The 20,756-nt window shown below is 51.5% G+C and overlaps 2 protein-coding genes and 1 pseudogene across 2 annotated transcripts in view; 2 read left to right on the forward strand and 1 right to left on the reverse strand.

Moving 5' to 3' along the window:
• Window positions 1-3,346, forward strand: part of Itpkb (inositol-trisphosphate 3-kinase B) — a 90,125-nt gene extending 86,779 nt beyond the window's left edge. The window contains exon 8 of the mRNA XM_050142956.1: window positions 170-3,346. Coding sequence (XP_049998913.1) covers window positions 170-385 — 216 coding nt within the window. The 3' untranslated portion in view covers window positions 386-3,346. The remainder of the gene's footprint in view (window positions 1-169) is intronic.
• Window positions 3,347-5,954: 2,608 nt separating this feature from the next.
• Window positions 5,955-9,893, forward strand: LOC126502051 (U6 snRNA-associated Sm-like protein LSm5; annotated as a pseudogene).
• A 9,997-nt stretch (window positions 9,894-19,890) lies between these two features.
• Window positions 19,891-20,756, reverse strand: part of Stum (stum, mechanosensory transduction mediator homolog) — a 47,490-nt gene continuing 46,624 nt past the window's right edge. Inside the window, exon 3 of the mRNA XM_050142785.1 lies at window positions 19,891-20,545. Coding sequence (XP_049998742.1) covers window positions 20,511-20,545 — 35 coding nt within the window. The 3' untranslated portion in view covers window positions 19,891-20,510. The remainder of the gene's footprint in view (window positions 20,546-20,756) is intronic.

Genomic DNA, 20,756 nt, shown 5'->3' on the forward strand with positions numbered 1-20,756 from the left:
CTACTCACCTCCCTCTTCCTGGCCCTGTCACGTCCATCCACCTCTTCTCCCGCCCATCCTGCCCCACCCTGGTCCTGGCCCTGCCCCCCTGCTCCCCTGCCCCCTTGCTCCCCTGCCCCCTTGCTCCCCTGCCCCCTGCTCACCCTCCTTCTCCCCCCCCCCCACCCAGGTCATTGGCAGCTCACTCCTCTTCATCCATGACAAGAAGGAGCAAGCCAAGGTGTGGATGATCGACTTTGGGAAAACCACACCCCTGCCAGAAGGCCAGACCCTGCGGCATGATGTCCCCTGGCAAGAGGGGAACCGGGAGGATGGCTACCTCTCAGGGCTGAACAACCTCATCGACATCCTGACAGAAATGTCCCAGGGGAGCCCCCTCACCTGAGGCCACCGCCACCTTGCCTACCCATGCCACCTTGCCTGCCACCTCTGCCTCTCCCATGTCCCTTGCTTTCCCTGTCTCCATTCCTCTCTGAGCGCCCACCTAAGAACAGAGCCTCCCATCTGCACTACAGGACACTTAGGGAAGAAAAGAGATTCTTTAGGTCTCTTTCCTTCCTACGCAAGGGCCTGGAGGTGGCGTTTCTAATTCTCTCTAAGTAGAACTACCTTCTGGAAGAGAATTACCCAAAGCCAGGCCCCACATCCTGTACAGCCCATTGTACTCAGGGCCTGCATGGGTCTAAGAGGCTGCTGGGGGACTTGAGAGATTGAGCCTCCCTCTGGGAGACCCCCAGAAAGTTCAGGCCCAGACTGGCTACCTGTAGAGCCCTGCTGCCCCCTGGTGGCTGGTGCCATCGGTCTATACAGCCCCATTGGTGCCTCCCACCATGGGCCCTGAAGCCAGGCCAGAGTCCTGACTTCTGGGAGCTGGGAGCACAACCTCTGGGGAACCTGCATGTGACTGATGAGCAAAGAATCTACCAGTGAGAGGCCCCAGCTTTCCAAGAACACTGTGTGGCCTTTCTAGAGATGCTAAACCAGGACCCCACTTTGTTGGTGTTAAACCTTGGAAATCAGGCCAGATTAGGAGCTGGGAGTAAGGGGAGCAGCTTTCGACTGTTTCTAAAGACCTTTGCTCCTCCATCTGGGACCAACTGCCTGTGAATTCAGAGGGGTCATTCTGCAAAGGTGAGCTTCCAGGGACAATGTCACCTCCTAGAGCCACTGTTCAATGCCCCTAGATCTGCCCTGCTGTGGATAGGTCCAGAGCTGGGGTAGATGACTCAAGGCCCATACCCACCTCCAGGGATCTGCAGCAGCCCTGAGAGCCTGCCACACTTGGGGGAGGAGACTGCTCTCTTGTCCCTCCAAATCCTTGGTAGCCGGGTACCTCTACTCCTGTACCCGGAGTCCCTCCACGGGGAAACATCCAACAGTTCAGGCAGTACCAGGCCTTAGGGAGGCAGGATTTGGGCTCCTGGAATGATTTCTAAATTTCCCTTCAAATCGCTTATTCTTCCAGCTTGAAGGGCTTAGGCCAGTGTTTCTCCACATCATGTGGGTAGTTCCCAGGGCTCACAGGGGTGCCCACGGCTCTGCCAAGCCTTTTCCTTCCTGGAGTCCTGAGCTGCTTGAAGGGCCATGGGGTACCATTCTTAATCACCACTTCAACTGTGAAGCGGGGGACCTGGCTGACTGAAAAGAGTGTACTGTACGGTCTGTGTGACTTTTCAAAGACCTCACGCCCAGCTGTTGCCATTTGGAGCTACCCTCTGCTCTGCTGGGCTTGTCACCTCCTCTTCTACTAAGAAACCCTGGGTCACATGGACAGATGCTCTTCTGGGTACCGGGCCAGCAGATGCTGTTTGGGAAACGGGGTAAGCCAGCGTGTACACACCTAGCAAGATCGCTTTGGGCAGGGGTGGCCGCCTTGGCCGCCTACCCTAGTTCCCTGGGGTTTCTAGAAGAACTGTTGGCCCATGTGACACCTGTGTTTCCCCTTTCATGCTGGTGGGTGAGTGACAGTTGGTGGGGGCGGGAGGTGGGACCCGCAAGGATGTATAAGTAGAGATTTTAAAAAAGGAACTCTTTTAAACTTCCTGGCTCCTTTTCAGATGGTGGTGAGCTCCTGTGTGGGCTGACTTTCTAAAGGTCACCCCCCACGCGCCCCCACGGGCGAGCCCAGACCTCGTGACAGCACGTGATTGGGAAGACAGGCAGCCTGGAGTGGGGGGAGGAAAGTAGCAACTGGGCAGCAAGCTCTGGCACTCCCCAGCTGTAGCTGCCTGAGGGCTTAAGGGGGCCCCCGTGGTCTGTAATCAATCGTGTGCTGGGGAGGGCCGTCATTAATTCCAAGAGTCGATAGCTACGACCTGGCCACAACTCCCCTCCTGATCTCAGAAAAAAAAAATGTTTGCTAAAGCAAACTACGCTATGAACAAAAATCCCAGGGGCCAGTGTAATGTATGTAAGAGAACATAACTGGCCAAGCTCTTTAAGAAGGAGTCACCTGTCACGATAACGTGCTCAGGTGCTGTGACTAGCTGCCGGTCAGCAAGAGCTTAAGACCGGGCTGGACAGTGCTTTGTGCTGGGGAATGTCGTAAGGTGATGTAGAGAGGCATCTCTAGGGTTATTCTGTTACCAAGGGTGTTTTGCTTCATTGGGTTTTTGTATTTACCATGCTAACACCCACACTTTACCTCCCAAACCATTGTCCCCTTTCTTCTTGCCCCGTTGGGATGGGTAGAGCTCAGATGGAATTTCCCGGAACCTCTGGCAATCTGATAACCCATGTTCATGTACCTGATGGAGACTCCCAAAGTCCTGGCTACGCAGGTGCTGGGACACAGGACAGACTACATGCACCAGTGTGCAGATGCGAGTCCACGGAGCCTTCCTGCTCTTGGGCCACCAGGTTTCTTGGTGGCCAGCCTTGCTTTGCACGCTCCGAAGGTTGCTTCAGCCGCTTTCCCCAGACCAGACTTTAGTGCCCTTTAAGAAGTGTGTAAGTTATATTTATTTTGTTTTTGTTTTAATTGCACAAAACACTAAGAGGAAAGGCTGGGCTGCTCCTCCGAAGCTCCGCCAGCCTTCTGGGGGGGCCTTGCCTTCCTGTCCGGAGGAGTCCTGGGCAGCTGTGGCTTCAAGGATGCTGTTCACCTTTGCCTGGCTGTATTTAGCTTCAAGACCGCCTGTGTTCTGCCAACCCTGTGTGTATCACTCCCCCCTCACCCCGCTCCAGGGTGCTCACCCATCAGTGCCTTTTTGGGAGGAAAGGACCCTTCCCACATCCTGACTGGCTCTCCTCCTCTGTATCCTCTCCCCGTGGGACTGTTACATTCCTCGCCCAGTGCCCGTCAGTCAACTGTAGATGTTCTTCCCCTTCTCAATAAAGGCCTTGGAGACCATTGCCAGTGTGAGTGCTCCTTCTGTCCCCGCCCACGCACATACCCTCCAACTACCACAGAAGAGCCTATGAGGTGGGGTAACAGTCTATCCACAAACCATGTGAAACTCTCTAATGAGTCTTTTCTACACCCTCGGCTACACCTTTGAACAGTGGCTCAAAGGCGTCTCCCAGTTATGAAGAAGGGTTCCCCTGCTCATGGTGGGCTCTGTGCTGGGTGCCATCCCATCACGCACAGTGATGGAATAACTGTAGAGTCTCCATTGATCAGATGGGGAAACTGAGGCTTAGAAAGTAAACAACACTGGGCGATAGTGGCACACGTCCTTGATCCCAGCATTCGGGAGACAAAGGCAGGCGAATCTCTGTGAGTTTGAGGCCAACCTGGTTTGAGACACAAAAGAAACAGATATACGATAGAGTCAAGAGGACCATCAGTGAATACTGCAGCCTCGAGTTTATGGTTCACAGCCCTGCCATACCCCAAACCAAAGGGGATGGCAAAAAGACTTTTTTTTTTTATCATGATACAAGGAGAAAACAAAAGTTCAAAATATTGAGGAACAAAACATCCAGTAGCTTCACCTTAGGTCAAAACACCTTGTTGTTTGACCTTGAAGGAGCAACAATAGGCTCGAACTCTCTGACCTTATTGTCAAGATAGAGCAGAGCCACCTCTGTGGGCTCCCACACCAGAGGAGTGTTGGAAGCAGAGCACTTGGCTCCAGACCCCATAGTGACTCAGCAGGGAGCCATGGCTGCATCTCAGAGACTGGTCTCATATGAAGGGTCATGGCCCTTAACAGCTTCTCTCCATAGCCTCCAAAGGACAGTGATGTTTACATTTTAGAGGGCTGCCCAGCTCAGACCCCAGAAGACTGGTTTTAGCCACTGTTGTGTGGAAAACCTGCATTACTTCCAAGCAAAGTCATCCACAGCCCCAAGGCCCTTGCTAAAGGAAAAGCAAGCCCCTCAGAGAAGCTTGCAAGCCATCTATCAGGATGTCAAATCAGTCCCCTTCTGGCTAGTCCCAGGAGACCTGTGGTCATGGCCAGAACCCTAGGCCCTAGAGAAGATGTTCACTTGAGAACTCTCAGTAGCAGCTTAGGTTGGCTGAGTGGCCCTGAACGACACACGTTCTTTGTGCATGGTGTCCAGAGCCATCTACCAGACTACATCTCTGTCCTCAGGGTGCCATTGCTTCTCGTCACATGGGCCCCAGTACCTCACCCGCTACCTGTCGTCCAACCACCCACAGGGCTCCATGGTCACCCAATCACAGAGCCCTCATCACCTTCACCTGGGGTCTTTTTTCTAGCAGACCCCGGGGGCAACCAAAGAAATGGGTGGCCCTCTTTACCTGTTGCCTCTCAGGACCACGTTTGGCACGAAGCGCCTAAGCCTGGGCTCACAAGAAACTGGTCCCTGCTGGTATGTGAGGCAACAATTAAGATCAACTTCATGTCATGAGACATCTTCAGGGGGTGGATGCTCTGGCTGGCTGGGGACAGAACACCTTAGTGAGGCAGGGGAGGAGTCTTCTGTATCCAGGTCACGTTCTGCTGCATCAGCCCCTCGAGAGGAATCTGTAATGGTCCTACCATGTCTGTCAGCACAGAACTGGGACTGCTTAGGCACTCATCCCGGGAGGTGGGAGGACAGGCTGTATCTCCACCGGTTATCTATTCTCCGGGAGCAGTGGGCTCCATGGTCACACCCTCTGGCTAGTCTTCTCCCTGCCTCTTCCACTGGGCAGGGAACTGGGGTAGTGGGATGGCCACTAAGCCCTCCAAAGGCTGCACGGGAAGCAGCCAGGAGACTTCTGTGTGGTCTGAGTGACAAGAAGGGGCCAGGGGGCAACTCTGAATATCTGTGATAATGCAGAAGAAACCTAGGGACTTGGACACATTTCAGTATCTGCTAGTGACATCAGCTCCATCAGTAGATCATCAGTATCTGCCACAACCCCTCCACACCTGCGTGGATTCCTTGGTTGTCCCGTCTTCACTGATTCACGAGGGGGCTCAGCTTAGCACAGTGCCCATATGCTCATATACAGCAGTGCTATGTACATGTGAGAAACACGGAATATCTGCTCCTGTAAATCCCGAAGTGGTGTCCAAGCCTGCTGTAAGAGGCTCTACCAACCCTTCTGAACCCTACACGGGAACATCTGCCTCCTTCCTTCCCCACATCACAAAGCCAACTCTGCGTTCTCTACCCCCTTTCCCACCTCTCAACTATGCAGTCACCAGACCAGACATCCTCTTAGAAATTAGACCTTATAAATAAAGCTTTATTAGCAACAACCAGGCTACTGCTTTATGTAACATCTAGGGCCTCTTCTACACCACAGCCACAGATGAGACTAGTACCCTGCCACCTACATGGGCTGCAGAACTAAAGAGGTTTATGATCTGGCTCCTTACAGTGGCTGCCAAGTCCTGCAGCCGTGACTCGTGGTTATGAATTGCTAATTGTCAGGTGATTGAAAACAAAGTAGTTTAATAGTCAGAAAAACTCCGTGAGATGAACACTGTCAGTCCCGTGTTCTACATGAGAGAGTAGAAGGCCAGAGGAAAAGGGTAGGTTACCAAGACCACATGGCTAGGAAACAACAGGCCCTGGCATTGGACCGGACTGGAGACCTTCCTGGGATTCTGCATGTCTACATCCCTGGCCAGTCCAGGGTGAGTGTCCTGGTACCTGCCCGTGCCACAGGATTGCTAGGACAGCCAATGAATGCTGGAGCCTGGGGTGTACGGGGGCAGAGCTACCCAAGCCCAGGCAGATTCAAGGCACCTGGTGGTCCTTGCAGGCCTGGCGATGGGGCCGGGGACCGGGGCTGTTTATTCTAGGCTTGGGGTGATCCTCCAGGCAGCTCAGTGTTAGCGTTCATGACATCCAGTGCCCCTTACCTGCAGACCGAGGGTGCAGACCCAAGTCTGCTTGCCACTCACAGGCTGGCTCACACACCCTTCCACAGAAGTGCAGAGAACACATCCAGTTCCCGAGAATGCCAAGAAATGGCGTGCGTGTCGTTTTTTTCGATTTCAGTTTTCACTGCGACAGCTGTGGCCCAGCTCCTGGCATTTGGTGCACCATGCACGGGCCCGAGATGACACATTCAAAGAGAAGTGAGACTGGGACGCAGAGAAGAGGCGTTTCCGTGCCTTGCAGAAGTGGGGCGGCTCAAAGGGAGGTTTTATAAAACCAGGAGACACCTTAGGTGACAGTCACAACCCATGATAGACCCCAATAAAAAGGTCACAAGAAAAAAATATATCCACCAGGCATTAGGGTCCTGCCCTGTGGTCCTCAAACCAGGGTTATAGTGGACACTTAGAGGCCACAGAACTCAGGTCACAGTGGTGGACCCCTTGCAACTAGCATCATTATCTGTCCCGATCTTTCTTCCTGTACCTTTCCAAACTTGTGAATGAGCACAGCAGGATTTAAAGTGGGTGCAGGGGAGACCGTCCCCACGTGAGCATCTGTGCTTTTCAGTGTGGTAGCACGTGTCATTTTAAAAATAGTTTCTGCATATTATGGACAAACAGTATCTGTGACAGCCTCTGACAACGGCAGCCCTGCTCTATTTCAATGAGGAAAAAAGAAGTCTCAATTTTAGTCATGCTTCTTTCTGAGAATTCTTGCTGGAGTGGATTCAAGACAGCTGTGAAAGGAGGCCCCACGAGGGAGCCTGCTCCCTTGTGGACATCAAGGTGCATTGCAAGACAGTCCTAGGACAAGGGGGCTGGTCAAGGAATGTATTTACAAATGACAGCCTGCTCTAGGAAATAAGAGTGCCCAGGATTAAGGTGCAGTGGAGGCAGTGGAAAGAGAACAGGTATGCGTGGTGCAGGATAAAGAGCAGAGAAAGCAAGGGGCCCCAAGGGGGAAAGAAGAGGCCTGACTTAAGTCAGGGACATGAAGGAAACTTGAGACAGGCTTTGCAAAAGAAGCTAAGCGTGAACTATCCAGCAGGTTGGAGGATGGAGGAAGCAGAACACGCAGCCGCAGAGACACATGGAAGGACACTGTGTGTGGAGCGAGTGGCTCCAAGTGGCCAAAGCAGAGGCTCGGTGTGGAGCTGGCAATGTGGGCACAGCCAGATCTCAGGCCTGGAGAAGGATGGAGAAAGAGAATGAGGCATGTGGAGTTTCCTCCAGTGACAAACAGGTGTTCCTGGGGGCCCCTAAGCTGTGGCCTTTCCTCCTGCCTGGAGGAAATGATGCTAAGCCAGTAGAGAGACGCCAGGCCCTGTTATGAGGGTAAGGCCACACGCTAGAAGGAAATTGACGAGGCAGTGTGGGCGCCATCGCCCCGTGTTGAAGGGAGCCTCTGGGGCTCACAGCGTTGAGAGAGCGCGCCAGGCTTGCCAGGTCAGCCACTCTCACTGCTGTTGAGCCAGAAAGCCCTGCCACCTTCCCTCAAAGCTTGGCTTTTCATCATCTTCCGAGTGTTTGTTCTCTCCCTGCCCAGCTCCTGTCAGGTTCAAATGAAACTCTTCGAGCCTCTACTCCTGCAGGCTTGTGGTTAATTGCACCGCTAAGTAGCCGACACTTCAAAGAGGCAGCAAGCCAGGGAAAACAAATTCTTCTGCTTCTACATTAGATGCAGAGGAGTCTTTGCATAAAAGGTTTTCCATTTTGGGAAGAAGAAGGGAGGGGGTAACATATCCAAGTGAGCTTCAGGGCGCTCAGCAGCCAGGCACTTTTCATTCCACCCACGAGTTAAGCTGACCTGGCTCAGAGATGTGGCTGGCAGGAGAAAGAAGGCAATCATGATCAGAAGTCAGTGCTGCCTTAGTGGATTGGTAAGTGTCTGCGACACCCATCCCTCTCTGTAAAGTGATGTGCTGCGCCCCAGGCTCTGCTTTGTGGAGAACACAGTGGGAGTGGCTAGCAGGCTAGGGTCTGAGGGACACCCAAGGCCCAGCTGCTGGCCTCTGCACTCGTTCCTAAGTGAAGCGACTCAAGCTCCAGTTCATCAGTCCTCACTCACTCGTCAGTGACTTCCGGTGTGCCTGAGATGCCTCGTCGGTGCTAAGAGCGTGCATTGTGTTTGTCTGAACACAGTGGTGATAAACTCAGGATCAGCAACAATGCATCAAAGTCACATTAAGGAAAAGAAATTAAAAGCACTCCCTGTCCCTTAGGGTAATTTATCCAAGTGAGCCCAGATTCGAATTCTTTGCTTCCCCCTCCCTGTGTCTTCCACCGTCCCCTGGCTGTTGTACGAGTCTGGTGTGTGCCTGCCTAAAAGCTGTTTTAGGAATCTGTCCCTGTGTCTGTGTGTCCCTAACAACGGCATCACGTGGGGAAGGAAAAAGGGCTACTTTAGAGGCATCAACAGACTCGCACGAGAGGTGAAATCTTACGGACCCCAAACACTCCCCAACTGGCCCAGGTAACATTCACACATACACACAATAAATGGTAAAAGGTTGCTTTTACCATTTACGCAAATGTTTGTTTTATAAGGTTGCTTTCAACCTATTTCCTGTTTCCGGCATTCATTACCATAACATAAATACACACCTGCATTACCCTGAATCAGAGGCATGGAAAAATACATAACCTAAGCTCACAGTCATGAATTGGCTTAGGTTGTAAAAGTTGATTACTTGGGGGAAACCTAAGGCACGTTCGGTCAGTGGTTACTTGGTTCCCTTAAGGGCTGAGTATACAGTGGGACAGCAGTCTGACATCTTAATCACCTCCAGGTGTGTCGTTAGCTCTGGCAGTGAGGTGCAGCCTGAGTTCCAATCTCTTAGAATGTGAAAGATATTTTTGTGATATTGTACTGCCACAGTGCATGCATGGGGTGTGGCGATCCACAAATGGGGTAGCTTTCCACAGTTCATCAGGTTGATGGACACAACACACTCGCACGCTGTTAAAACCCAGTGCTCTACTTTGGATCTTGAATGTCCCCCTCCATGTGTTGAAGGCTGGTATCTGGTCTGTTGTTCTACTAGGGGGTCGTGGATGGAACCTTTAAGGGGTGGAACCTAGTGTGAGGAAGTCAGTTCACTGCGGGTATGACTCTAAGGGGAAACCAGGACCTGCCTGTTCTTTTTCCTCCCTCTCTTTAACTCCTGCCATGAGGCAAGCAGCTCCCTCTGCCACACACTCCCACCAGGACATGCTGCCTCATCTCAGGCCCAAAAGCAATGTGGCTAAAGGACCATGGACTGAAACATCTGGAACAGAGAACCTAAATAAACATTTCTTCATTATAAGTTGATTGAACTCGCACTTCCGGCGTGTCTATGGCGGCTAACAGCGACCACAGACCTGTCCCAGCTCTTGCCACTAGAGCTTGTGGACAAGTGTATGGGATCAAGAACTCACGTCGTGATGAAGAGTGATAAAGAAATTGTTGGGATTTGATGACTTTGTCAATATGGTGTTGGAAGATGTCACAGAGTTTGAAATTACACCAGAAAGAAGAAGGATTACAAAATTAGATCAGATTTTACTAAATGGAAATAATATAACAATGCTGGTTCTGGAGGAGAAGGGCCTGGAGTATGAGTGGATTTCCTTGACTTATTCTGGCTTTTTAAAAATATTGTTTAGATTCTATAAAATGAAGTTTCCGTTAAAAGGAAATACTTTGAAGATATACACCCATTTTTCTAAGCTGATCATGGTTATTTTGGGAAAGGAAGAGTTTTTTTTTTAAAAGACTTAAAAAAATACAGATGTTTTTGGTTAAAAAAAAATAAGTTGATTGAGCTCAGCTATTTGTTACAGTATCCTACCACTTCCGTGTCAGGCACATTGTAGCAGCTCATACTTTATAACCCTTGTTCTTAGGCAAGAAGGGGAACGCGGAGGACATTGAGCCAAAGGAGGATGATAACACACACACACACACACATGCACACATGCACGCACACACACTATGGAGAGAAAGAACTTGAATAAACTTATGGGAAAGAGAAAAGAGTAAAGGAAAAGAGGCAGAAAGAAGAAAAAGGGCAAAAAAGAAGGAAGCAATGGAGAACAGGTAGACAGAACTAATAATGGAAGGGGGAGGAAGGGAGGGAGGAAGGGAGGGAGAGAGGGAGGGAGAGAGGGAGGGAGGGAGGGAGGGAGAAGATCCAGGTTAGACAGAGCTTGTACTGGCCTCAGCATGAGGGATGGAACAACATCGCCCCTCTCCTTTCTGCCCGGTTTTGCATGTTTGCATCTTGCTCCAAGGAGTAGGAACTCCAGCCACAGTAACTTCAGGCTTTCAAACTTCAGCCTAAGGACCAAGGCAAGATGCTTGTCCCGGTAGAGAGACTCGAGGAAGACTCTAGACTATCCCAGTAGGTGCAGTAGGAGGGGCTTGCACTGCAGATTCCCTCTTGCCCGAAGTGGGTGACTTCTGGGACTGACAGTCTTCCCAGCATCCCATGGGTGCGATTAAAGCAGGAGCTTGCCCCCTGGCAGAGCAAAAGCCAGCTTGTGCCACACTGGTGAGTGTGACTCCCAGGCTCAGGAAAGCCAAGAAGGACTTGATGTCAACAGTGAGGAGAGCCACGTCTATGCAGGGAACAGCAGGTACAGATGGTGGGCACTGTCGTGTTGGAGGAGACCCTTATATATCTGCTTCTGCTTTTCCAAAGGACTATGATGTGTGTAGCTACCCTAGAAGCCAACAGCAGAGGTGGCTTCTCTATCCTCTGGCTTCGATTCCCTGCAGCCCTAGAGACTCAAAAGCCAAGGATGGCTCCCAGATGAAACTCCTTCCTCCATAGTGTAGCACTTTCTTTGGCATACAGAATTTTGCTTCCAGGCGTTGCTATATTTGGTGAGAACGCACACATCCATCTACCTAGGAAGCAGCTCTGGTCCTCTGCTGAGCACAGGCCTCCTCTCCTTGTTCCTCCAGATCGGGGACCCTTCAGTGAGGGCAAAGAAGCCACTAGCTCATGGTACCCAAGTCCCTAGAAGGAACACAGCCTCAAACTAACATTTACATCCCTAGGTTTAACTCAGGGGGTACCCAGGCCCAGATGAACCCCACAGACATTAGGAAAGAGTGGACACAAGGTTCCCTGGGCCCAGGGTTGTCCATGAAAGTGCTGTTCCATCCAAGAGACCTGTCTTTCTTGGGACATTTCCCTTCTGCTCTGCTATGAGTCACATTACCATCTCTGTCATTCCTGGTTTGTGCCATAACATAGTTGTGGTTCCGCTGCCACCACAAGGAATCACAGGCCTTGACTGAAACAACAGCAAGCTCACAGTGCCAGAAGCTGAAGTCCAAAATCAAGGTTCCCTGAGTGACTTACCTTGTTGACTTGCAGATGGCCGCCTCCCTGCTGTGTCTGTATCCTGGGCTCCTCTTTTTCTGATTTATTTAATTTTATTTTATGTATATCAGTGGTTTTCCTGCATGTAGTCTGTGTGAGGGTGTGGGATCCCCGGGAGCTGGAGTTATAGACAGTTGCGAGCTGCACGTGGGTGCCAGGAGTCGAGCCCAAGTGTTCTGGAAGAGCAGCCAGTGCTCTTACGCACTGAGTCATGTCTCCAGAGCGCTGGTCATTACAGAATGGGACCATCTTAATGGCCTCATTACCTTCTCAGTATCCTGTCCCCAGACACAGGCACATCATAGGTGCTGGGAGTTTCGCTCCAGGATGTGGTCTGTAGAAAGGGATGTGTCTGGCCCAGGGTATCACTGTAAGAGGGTCTTTGTGGCCAGCTGTAGCCATCTTCCTCCCAGGTAGTTTTTTCTTTCTTTTAGATTCATTTGCTTTATGTGTGCGAATGTTTTGCCTGCATGCGTATATGCTCACCAAGCACATTCTTGTTGCCCTGGAACTGGGCTTATGGATAGTTATGAGCCATGATGTGGGTGATATGACTTGAACCCAGATTTATTGCAGGAGCAAGTGCTCTTAACTGCTGAGCCACCTCCCCAGCCACCCCCAGGCAGCTTCTTAGGCCATAACTTCGTGAGCCAGCATTGGCTGCAAGTTGGGGAAGAGATGCCCACCGTGGGCCAGAGAAAGGGGCTGCATGGGTGGCACATAGCACCACGGCCAGAGATAGCCCAGCTCTAGTGCTTTCTGGGCCTGTAGTGCCTCTTGCAGGGGCTCACCGTTTCTTCTCCTCATCTGCAGTGTGAGGAGCGCACAGTGTGGCCACACTGTCACTCTCAGTCCCTTCCTCTACAGCAGTGAGTGTGTGCAGTGAGGCAGGGGAGACGACACACCTGGCCTCAGGCGTGTATGTGGATAACAGGTAGCGAGTCCTTAGCCCTCCGTCCCATCCTTGATCTTGAGAGGTTGGACCTAATTGGAGAAAGTGTGTCACTGTGAGTGTGTTCTTAGGGGTGCTATTTTGCCCTGGCCCCCTCTTGTTACTGCTGGTCTTCTTCCTGCTTGCCGTAATGTGAATTTCTCTGTTTCACTGTGCCCTCACCAGGGTGTTCCCCGACACAGATGAAAATCGCTGAAACAACGTGGGGATCAGATCTCCTTCTTTCTCTGAGTCACTTATGTTAGACACAAACAGCTACAGGAACGCTAACACAGGTGGTAGGTTTCCCTGAGGAACAGGAAGAGGTCGGACATTTCCCTTAGCCTATGAGGAGCCAAGCCCTGGTCCCTGACCACCCCACCACTGACAGTAACACTGCAGGCATGTCCTGCTTGCTCCTCCAGGCTGCTGCTCCTGAAGCAGCCACAGCAGATGATGCACTTAGTCAACCAAGCTCGACATTCATGACCCCTGAGATGCCCTCGAGCATACCTTAGGGACAGGGAAGCACAAAGGCTAATTATCTCCAAAGCATTGATCTTTTACTAACCGGAGTGGGTTCCATCTCATTAGATTTTTTTTTCTGCCTGTCCAGAACTTTCTAGATTCTTCATGAATCTGTATATGTTCTAGAGTTTCTCTTGCCTCTGATTTGTAGTCTTATACCTATTGCAATCAGTCGGGGTAAAGAAATCATTTTCATTTTTCTTGTATTTGTTAAGACTGGCCTTGTGCCATATATGGGTGGATGTTCCATGGGCTTCTGGGAAGAATGCAAACTCTGCAGCATTTGAATGGCATGCTCTGTAGATCTCTGTTAAGTCCATCTGGTGTACAATCCCATTTAATTTTGATATATCTGGCTTTGGTTTTTGTTTTGTTTTGTTTGTGGGAGTGACCTATTGGTGAGAGTGTGGTATTGAAGTAACCCTGTGTTATCATGATAAGGTTAATCTGAGACTTTCCTCCTACTAGTATATTTTATGAGATTGTGTGCACCTGTATTCAGGGCACATACATTTAGAATCATAATGTCCCCTTGATGGATTGTTGCTTTAGTTTGAAGACTGTTTTGTCAGATCGTAGACCACCTTCTGCATTCTCCTATCTGTAATGTGTTTATTTCCCTCCATCAGTGAATGTGCTGAGTTCCCTAGGTCTCTGGGCATTAGCCAATGAAGATGTTGGCCAGGCTGTAGACGAGACTTTGCCATCCCCTCCTCGCTTTAGAAGACCCTGCATGATGGCCAACAGCCAGCTAGCTCTCAGTTCTGACTGTCGTACCCAGATGCTCATTTATGGAAGGCACCATTTCGACATGCATCTCATACACGTTTCCCTTGTCAGCCAGTCCAGCTGCCAAGAAAGGAAATGGGCTACCTCTGCGCACACCCAGGGCTGGGTCCTGGCACTTTGTTGGGATTATGCATCCCTGGCTCCAAAGGTCCTGGTGAGCAGAGAGAACGTTGGATCCGTTCCTCTGGGGAAGGGAAGGCGGCCCGCAGAATGGGAAGATCGGCAGCTGAGGTTGGAGGGAGAGAGGGATGGAAGCATTTAGAGCGGGTTGGAGATCTGCCTGGTTACCGAAATGGAAGACATGGGAACTTGAGAAGCCACCAGAAAGGTCACATGAATGTTTATTACATAGAAAAGAGGAAAAGGAAGACAATGTTTCCAAAACCATATTCCCAAGGATTAAGAAAAAAAGAATTAGAATGCCAAAGAAAAGCCATGCTTTGTGTATTTATAACAGGACCGCGTGTATATGTACACATATGTATATGGAGATATGTACACGGGCTTTGTTGCTGTGGGAGGTTCTCCATCACATGTAAGCAGCACTGCCGGAAAGACGGGGTTCAAAGCTGTTGGGAAGCTGGAGAAGCAGGAGCCCTGCTCTGCTCCTGTGGGGCCCTGCGGGAACCTGCGCCAAAGCCGCCCTGTCAAGCCTGAGGACACCAGGAAAATTTAGCCAAAGTCAGATCTGGGCCCCAGTTTGCAAAGCCAGGCAAGTCTGGAATCTTCCCTAGGGCTGAGCTATTTCAAGTAGTCTCCAATCTTTGGAATGGGCTGGCAACGCCGCCCTGCCCCCCTGGCTGGACTGGGGCGCGTGGGCTCCCCGTGAGTAGGAGTAAGGAAAAAAAGGCCCTGGAACTAGTCAGAGACCATGAAAATGTATAGCAGTTAATCTAACAGAGACAAGAGATCCAAACAAAGCCAACAGCGACACCAAAGCAGTAATTCACAACACAACACGTGCCCAAAATTCAGTGATACAGCCAGGGTCTTCATGTGTTGCTGAAAACAAAAGAGCAGCCTGTGCGAAAGTGTTCAACTGTGCCTGTGCGGAAGGCCAGCTTCGGCTCCACGGAATACCGCCTGTGAGGTCAGCCGGCTTTGGCTCCATGGAAGCCTGCAGAAGTTAGTCACAAGCCCCATCATGGTTTCTCCCCGATCAAAACTTTCCTCCTCCTCTATTCCTTGCTCGCTCCTGGGCTGGGACAGGCAGTGCAGGAGAAGTTCAGAAAATCAAAGTGCTGTCTGACACTCGAGAAAGGCCCCCAGGAAGAGGCCACCACACCCTCCTTGCCACTCCCACATAGGACCACTCTTGGACCGCGGTACTTCAGTGGATCTGGATTTGGTGCAGTGGGGATCCTGAACCCAAAGACCCCATAAGAGAGAGGAACCGGTGTGCATAGGGGATGCGGCTGGGGACGTGTGACTGATTGGGATGAGGACAGTGGTGACACAGCTTTCTTGAGGCGTCTGCCATGCTGGGGTAGGGCTTCTGTGACATAGCTTACCAAGAGTCATCCATGCTCCAGTAAGTAACCCCATAAACTCACTGGGTCCCAGACTTAACGTTGTTGGAATCATTTCTTTAGACCTTTGGTGACCTGTCTGGGGCAAAGAGGCACTTCTCTGGGTCTCCCCAGGAAAGGTCACTTGCCCTGGGACGGGGTGGGGTGTAGAAGGGGGTTGGAGCATGCTGGACCGACCAGTGTTCGTTTTGCCAGAAGGAACTGACTCTCCCAGCTCTGGGGCTGCCAGCCTTTTGGAGTAGTGAGGTCCACATGCCACCCCGCCCGGGTGGGTGGGTCTGCATTTGGAAACCTCTGGCTTTGGCAGGACTGGGGGGAAATGAAGGACTGGCTTTATTCCTATACTGTCGTGGACATGGAGGGTACTTGGGACCACTCTAATTGGGATCCATTCTGTCGTGGTGCATCATGGGATTGAGGCTGGGTCATGCTCTGAGTGAAATCACACCTCCGCGTACTCAGGAACATTCGGAAGCTCTCAAAGGCTGACAGGAAGAAAAGGAAGACTGCAAGCTCTGAACCTTTCCCTCAGCACTCTGCTGGCCTCTTCACAGCACTCTGTCCCTGCCGCTGCCCAAGATGATCTCCAGGTCCCCTACAACCTCGGCACAGAACTCTCCCAAAAGATATCGAGCAGCTGGTCCTTGAAGAAAGGGTCTCTCCCACTTTGCTGTCACTGATGGAAGCTGGGTACTGCAGGGCATCTTTCATCTGAGCTCAGGACCTGAGCATTTTTAACACTGAAGTAACATTTACCAACTGCGGAACCCCACAGCTGGGCCAGTGGACCCCACCCCCAGGCCCATAGATGGTGTCCTGGCTTCCTGCCGCCACTAGGGGGAAACCTTGGTCTGCATCGGGCACACTTCTGCCCGGGACTAAGTGACCAAGTGGCTACAGTTAGTTCTTTAAACCACAGAGAAGGCCAGCAATGGGACACAATGACCGGTGAAGTTGGGGGTTTCCAAAGCTCCCCTTTGATCCCTACAATGCAGTTAGAACATGATCCAGCGGGTGTGAGAAAGACCAGAAGGGAGCCATTACCAATGCCTTTCTGGCTTCCCAGCATGGCCCATGCTTTCTTCATGCAGGTCTCTAACAATGATACACATCACTAAAGACTGGACAGCCTCACATAAGCTGGAGGCATGTGTGAAGGTCGCTATCCGCCCGGACTAGCAAGGAAGAGAGAAGCTAAAGAAGGATTAGAGAAAGATAAGTGTGTTTTGCATCTTGAGGTAAAAGGCCCACTATCATTCTGCTTTCAGGAACCTTAGACCTTTGGGGGGGGATTTTCCTGGTCTTGGGGTTTCAGCCACTGTGTGCTAGCCTTAAGCCCAGCAATTGAGATGTACACATGATTTTTCATAGGAACATCTTGGTCCTTTTCAGTCTAGGGAACACGCTAGCCATGTGGTTTATTTTCTGTGTCTCCTTTAGCTGAGTTCTCCTCTCTGCTTCCCAGCCCCCAGCCTCCTACACCACCCCACAATTTTATCATGCATCAGTGCAGCCTTGGTCCTGTGAGGGAACGCAGGAACTGGATCCCATGAACCAGGCAGCTCCCAGCACCAACTGTGCCAGCTGCCATCGGCTTCCACCCTCCATAAGGGGTGCGTGGAAGCCAGGAGGCATGGCTTTGAGGGCAGATGAGGTCAAAAATTCAGGAAGGCAGAGGGGGAAACACTACCCCAGCCTTCTGAAGAGGTTCATTCTCCCTCCCTGTGACTCCTGAGGGGTGTGTGTCTGGGGGAGAATCTCTGCTCTCCACAGGAACATTTAACTAAACCCCTCCCTGAAGGCAGCTCAAAGAACAGTGAAGATGAACCGTTCTGGGCAACACCTGGGCCAGGCCTACTGCGGAGACTGTTTGCTGGGGCCTGGGGGCAGAGAGTAGACCAAGTCTCTGTCACGTCCTTCTCTTCTCTCCAGTTCTTCTGGAGGGTTGATCCAGGCAAGGGCAGCAGTTTGGTCAGTCTGAAACTGGGAGTGGCTAATGCCATGGGGGCCACAGTCCAGGGTCCCCAGTGATCTCCACAACACACTACACACCACTGCTTGATTTTAGCTTGACAAAATCTAGATCACCCTGGAAATGTCTTAATGAGAAATTATTTAGATCAGATTGGCCTGTGGGCATGTCTGGGGAGGATTATCTTAATTGTTAATTGAGCAATTCTTAGTTGTTAATTGAAATAGCTAGTTGAAGTTAACAACCACCCTGACTGTGGGTGGCACCATTTCGTGGACCTGGGCTTTGTAAATTTACATGGGTGCGAAAAGATCAAACAGCACGGATGCGTCCTCTCTCTGTGCTGCTGACTGTGGGTGTGTGGCTAGCTACTCCCCGACTCTGCGGTGATAAACTGTGTATCACCTGCAGAAGCAAAAAAGGAAATCAAGGCAGCAACAGAAAGATACCTTCCCTCCTGCATGTTGCTTTCTTGTCCCCACATTTTATCCCAGCGGCAAAATGAAGCTAGGACACTCAGGCTACTTGGTGCCTCATTCTTGTTCCAGGGTCCCAGGGTGGGGGGAGAAATGGCCACTCTGACCATGATGCCCTGGCCATGTCTCACACACCAGGATGCTCTCTGTGTGCCTGTGATTTCTGCCCCTGGCACTCAGAGCCAGAGAATATGCTTCTGAACTCTTTCCCAAGGTTGGGACAGGAGCCCTGAGTTAGGCCATCTAGGGGCTTTGTCACTATAAAGGACCTGTGGCCCCTAAGCACTTTATGGCTTGATGGCCTTGCTCCCTAGATCTCTGGTGGTAAATGAACTCTGGTCACCTAGATCCAGTGGTCAGTTTGGACTGTGGAGGGAATTAGCCCCTGTCCACTGTCTGAGAACAATTATGGTAAAGTTAGGCCTCACCAGGGGGCTGCTGTTTGTAGCACTATTCTGGGGGCTCCTAAGTCTACCCACATCAGCCACCTGGAGAGGGGGGTGCTAAGGAGACAACTTTCCAAGCTTGAAAACCCCTGTATTAAGCCATCCCACACTGGAACTCACGGTGACACTTGTCACTCAGAAAAGTCCCACTCGAGGCTGGCTCATGTCACTAAACAAGCGATACAAATTGCTATCTCTTCTCAACTCCCCCAGTAGCCACCCCCAGTCCAAACCAGGCAAATAGACTTCTCCCTCACTCTGGGGGCCGCTCTTGCCAAGGGCTGTCATCACTGGTTATATGTGTGTGTTTGGGCTGTGGCCTGGCAGCACGGGAGGACTCGACCATTCACTTCCCTGTGTCATGGATATCTGTACAGCTTTGCTACCTGATGTAGCTCCCTTGAGAGCAGTGATCTGCCAGAGTGGTAGCCCAAGACAGGGCCTGCAGACACACAGAAGCAACAGAAGTAAACATGGAAGATACAGGACCCTGGCAGGTGTTCAAGGGTGAGACTTGATCCCACAGAGCCCTGGAAGAAACTAATACAAGGGTAGGACAGGCAAACTGGTCCAGAGTCAGAGCCCGGAGTGAGGACGCCACAGATTACATCTCTTCATGGTGTCAGGGGCTGTCTAGTTTGGAGGTCTGCTCCCAAAGACTGCAATTAAGAAGCCTGGTAGGAGGGCTGGAACCCCAGGGAAATGGGAGTTGCTTCCCAGGAGCCCCCATCCACCAAGGCAGAAAGTGGGCAGCTTTCTTTAGCCCTGGCCATGCTGTGGCAGAGCCTCAGCTAGATAGGGAGAGATTCTCCAAGAGGGACCCGTGGACGGCTTTAGGCCAGTGAGGCTGGGAACTGAGCTCGGGGCCTGTCCCACACGTTAGCGCTTCCTACGTGAGCGCGGGAATGAAGAGGGATACAAACAGCCGCGTCATCGCTGTAATTCTGGATCGCCTTCTCTTAATTTCAGACTGGTGCCCGCAAACCTTCTGTTGGTTTCTCCTCCCATTAAGGATCTAACCCTGTATTGGCACATCACGCCCAGGCTTGCTGCTTAATGGGGCACCAAGGTCCGCAAGTCGTGCCAATAGCGGCAGCCTCACACTGCCTCTTCTTGCAGCATGTATGAATTCCAGGTCACTCTTCTCACACTTCATATGCAGACGAGTCTCCATTGTCCCCCAGGACTTGCTCAGGAGACCTGAACAGGCGAGGCAGTTTTACAGTTCATGGGTCTCAAGACAGCTGACTCTGCACGGGTCTCTCTAGAGACATCCGCTTGCTTGGCGGTGGGTGGGAAGCCCAGACTCAGCTTGGGTGTTAGGAAATAACAATGAATGGATTCTGTCACCTTCCTCAAACCAAACCATCTGGATTTGGAAACACGTGGATGTCAGAAGGAGAGAGGACCAGAAACAGTAGTAAATACATCCAACGAGGCTGCTGGTCTGCAGCCACTCACAACTCAACCTGGTCATTTTGCATATAAACATCTGGAACTCTAGCAGAGGTGGAGCCGGTGCCACCCTCGCCTCTGGGAAGCAAAGGACACAGGCACACCCAGCAACTATGAGGCTGGGGTGTCATCAGACACCTGTGGGGACCCAGGAACCTTTCCATGCTGGGCTACCACCTGGCCACCTTGCAACCTCTACCCTGATACTGTCCCCCAGGAGCCCACAGAGCAGATGCAGGAACCACATGATTGAATGAGGGGATGAGGACCCAGCGGAAGTATTCCATGAAGTCCTAATGCCTGGGAGAGTGTCTGATGACCTGCTCAGGGCCTGCGGCAGCCCAGCCCAACAGGCCTATGGCAGCCCTGCCCGACAGGGCCTATGGCAGCCCAGCCCGACAGGCTTGGGTGCCTGTTCAGCGGGCAGTCAGATGGGCATGCCCAGCGTCCCTGGTGCTTGGTCAGTATCCCGCAGCTAGCCCAGTCCTGAAGTTCTGACCCTGTTCCTCCCATGTGCCTCTGGAGCAGAGAGAGAAGCTGGCCTCAGAGCCTGCTGAGAAAAGCAGGTGTGTTTTTCGAAATAAATAATATTTTTGAAATACTCTCTTTCTACCCCGATCTGAGAAACGGCAGAAGAGAACATGTGAAGGTCCTTGTGCCCGAAGCCACCTGACACAGCCCTCGCAGGACCCTGGATTTCCCTGGTAGGTCCTGTAGGCTCACAGCTGCTGTGGGATACCCTGATCCTTGTACCCTGTGAGGAAGGAGAAGAGGAGAGGCAGTTAGGGGGACACTCCCTTAAGGATTTGTCCAACATGACCCCAGTCCACAATATACTCACGAGACCTTCTTTAGCGTGTGAGGACCTTATTTGTACAGTGAGCAGTGACGATTCTACTACTCACAGGCAAGGCTATATAGGAGGAAAGAGGGAAGGAGAGAGGGAGGGAGGGAGGGAGGGAGGG

This window comes from Alexandromys fortis, unplaced genomic scaffold, assembly GCF_014885135.2.
Source record: "Alexandromys fortis isolate MF-2015 unplaced genomic scaffold, M_Fortis_MF-2015_v1.1 scaffold_51, whole genome shotgun sequence".
In the NCBI taxonomy this organism is placed as follows: Eukaryota; Metazoa; Chordata; class Mammalia; order Rodentia; family Cricetidae; genus Alexandromys; species Alexandromys fortis.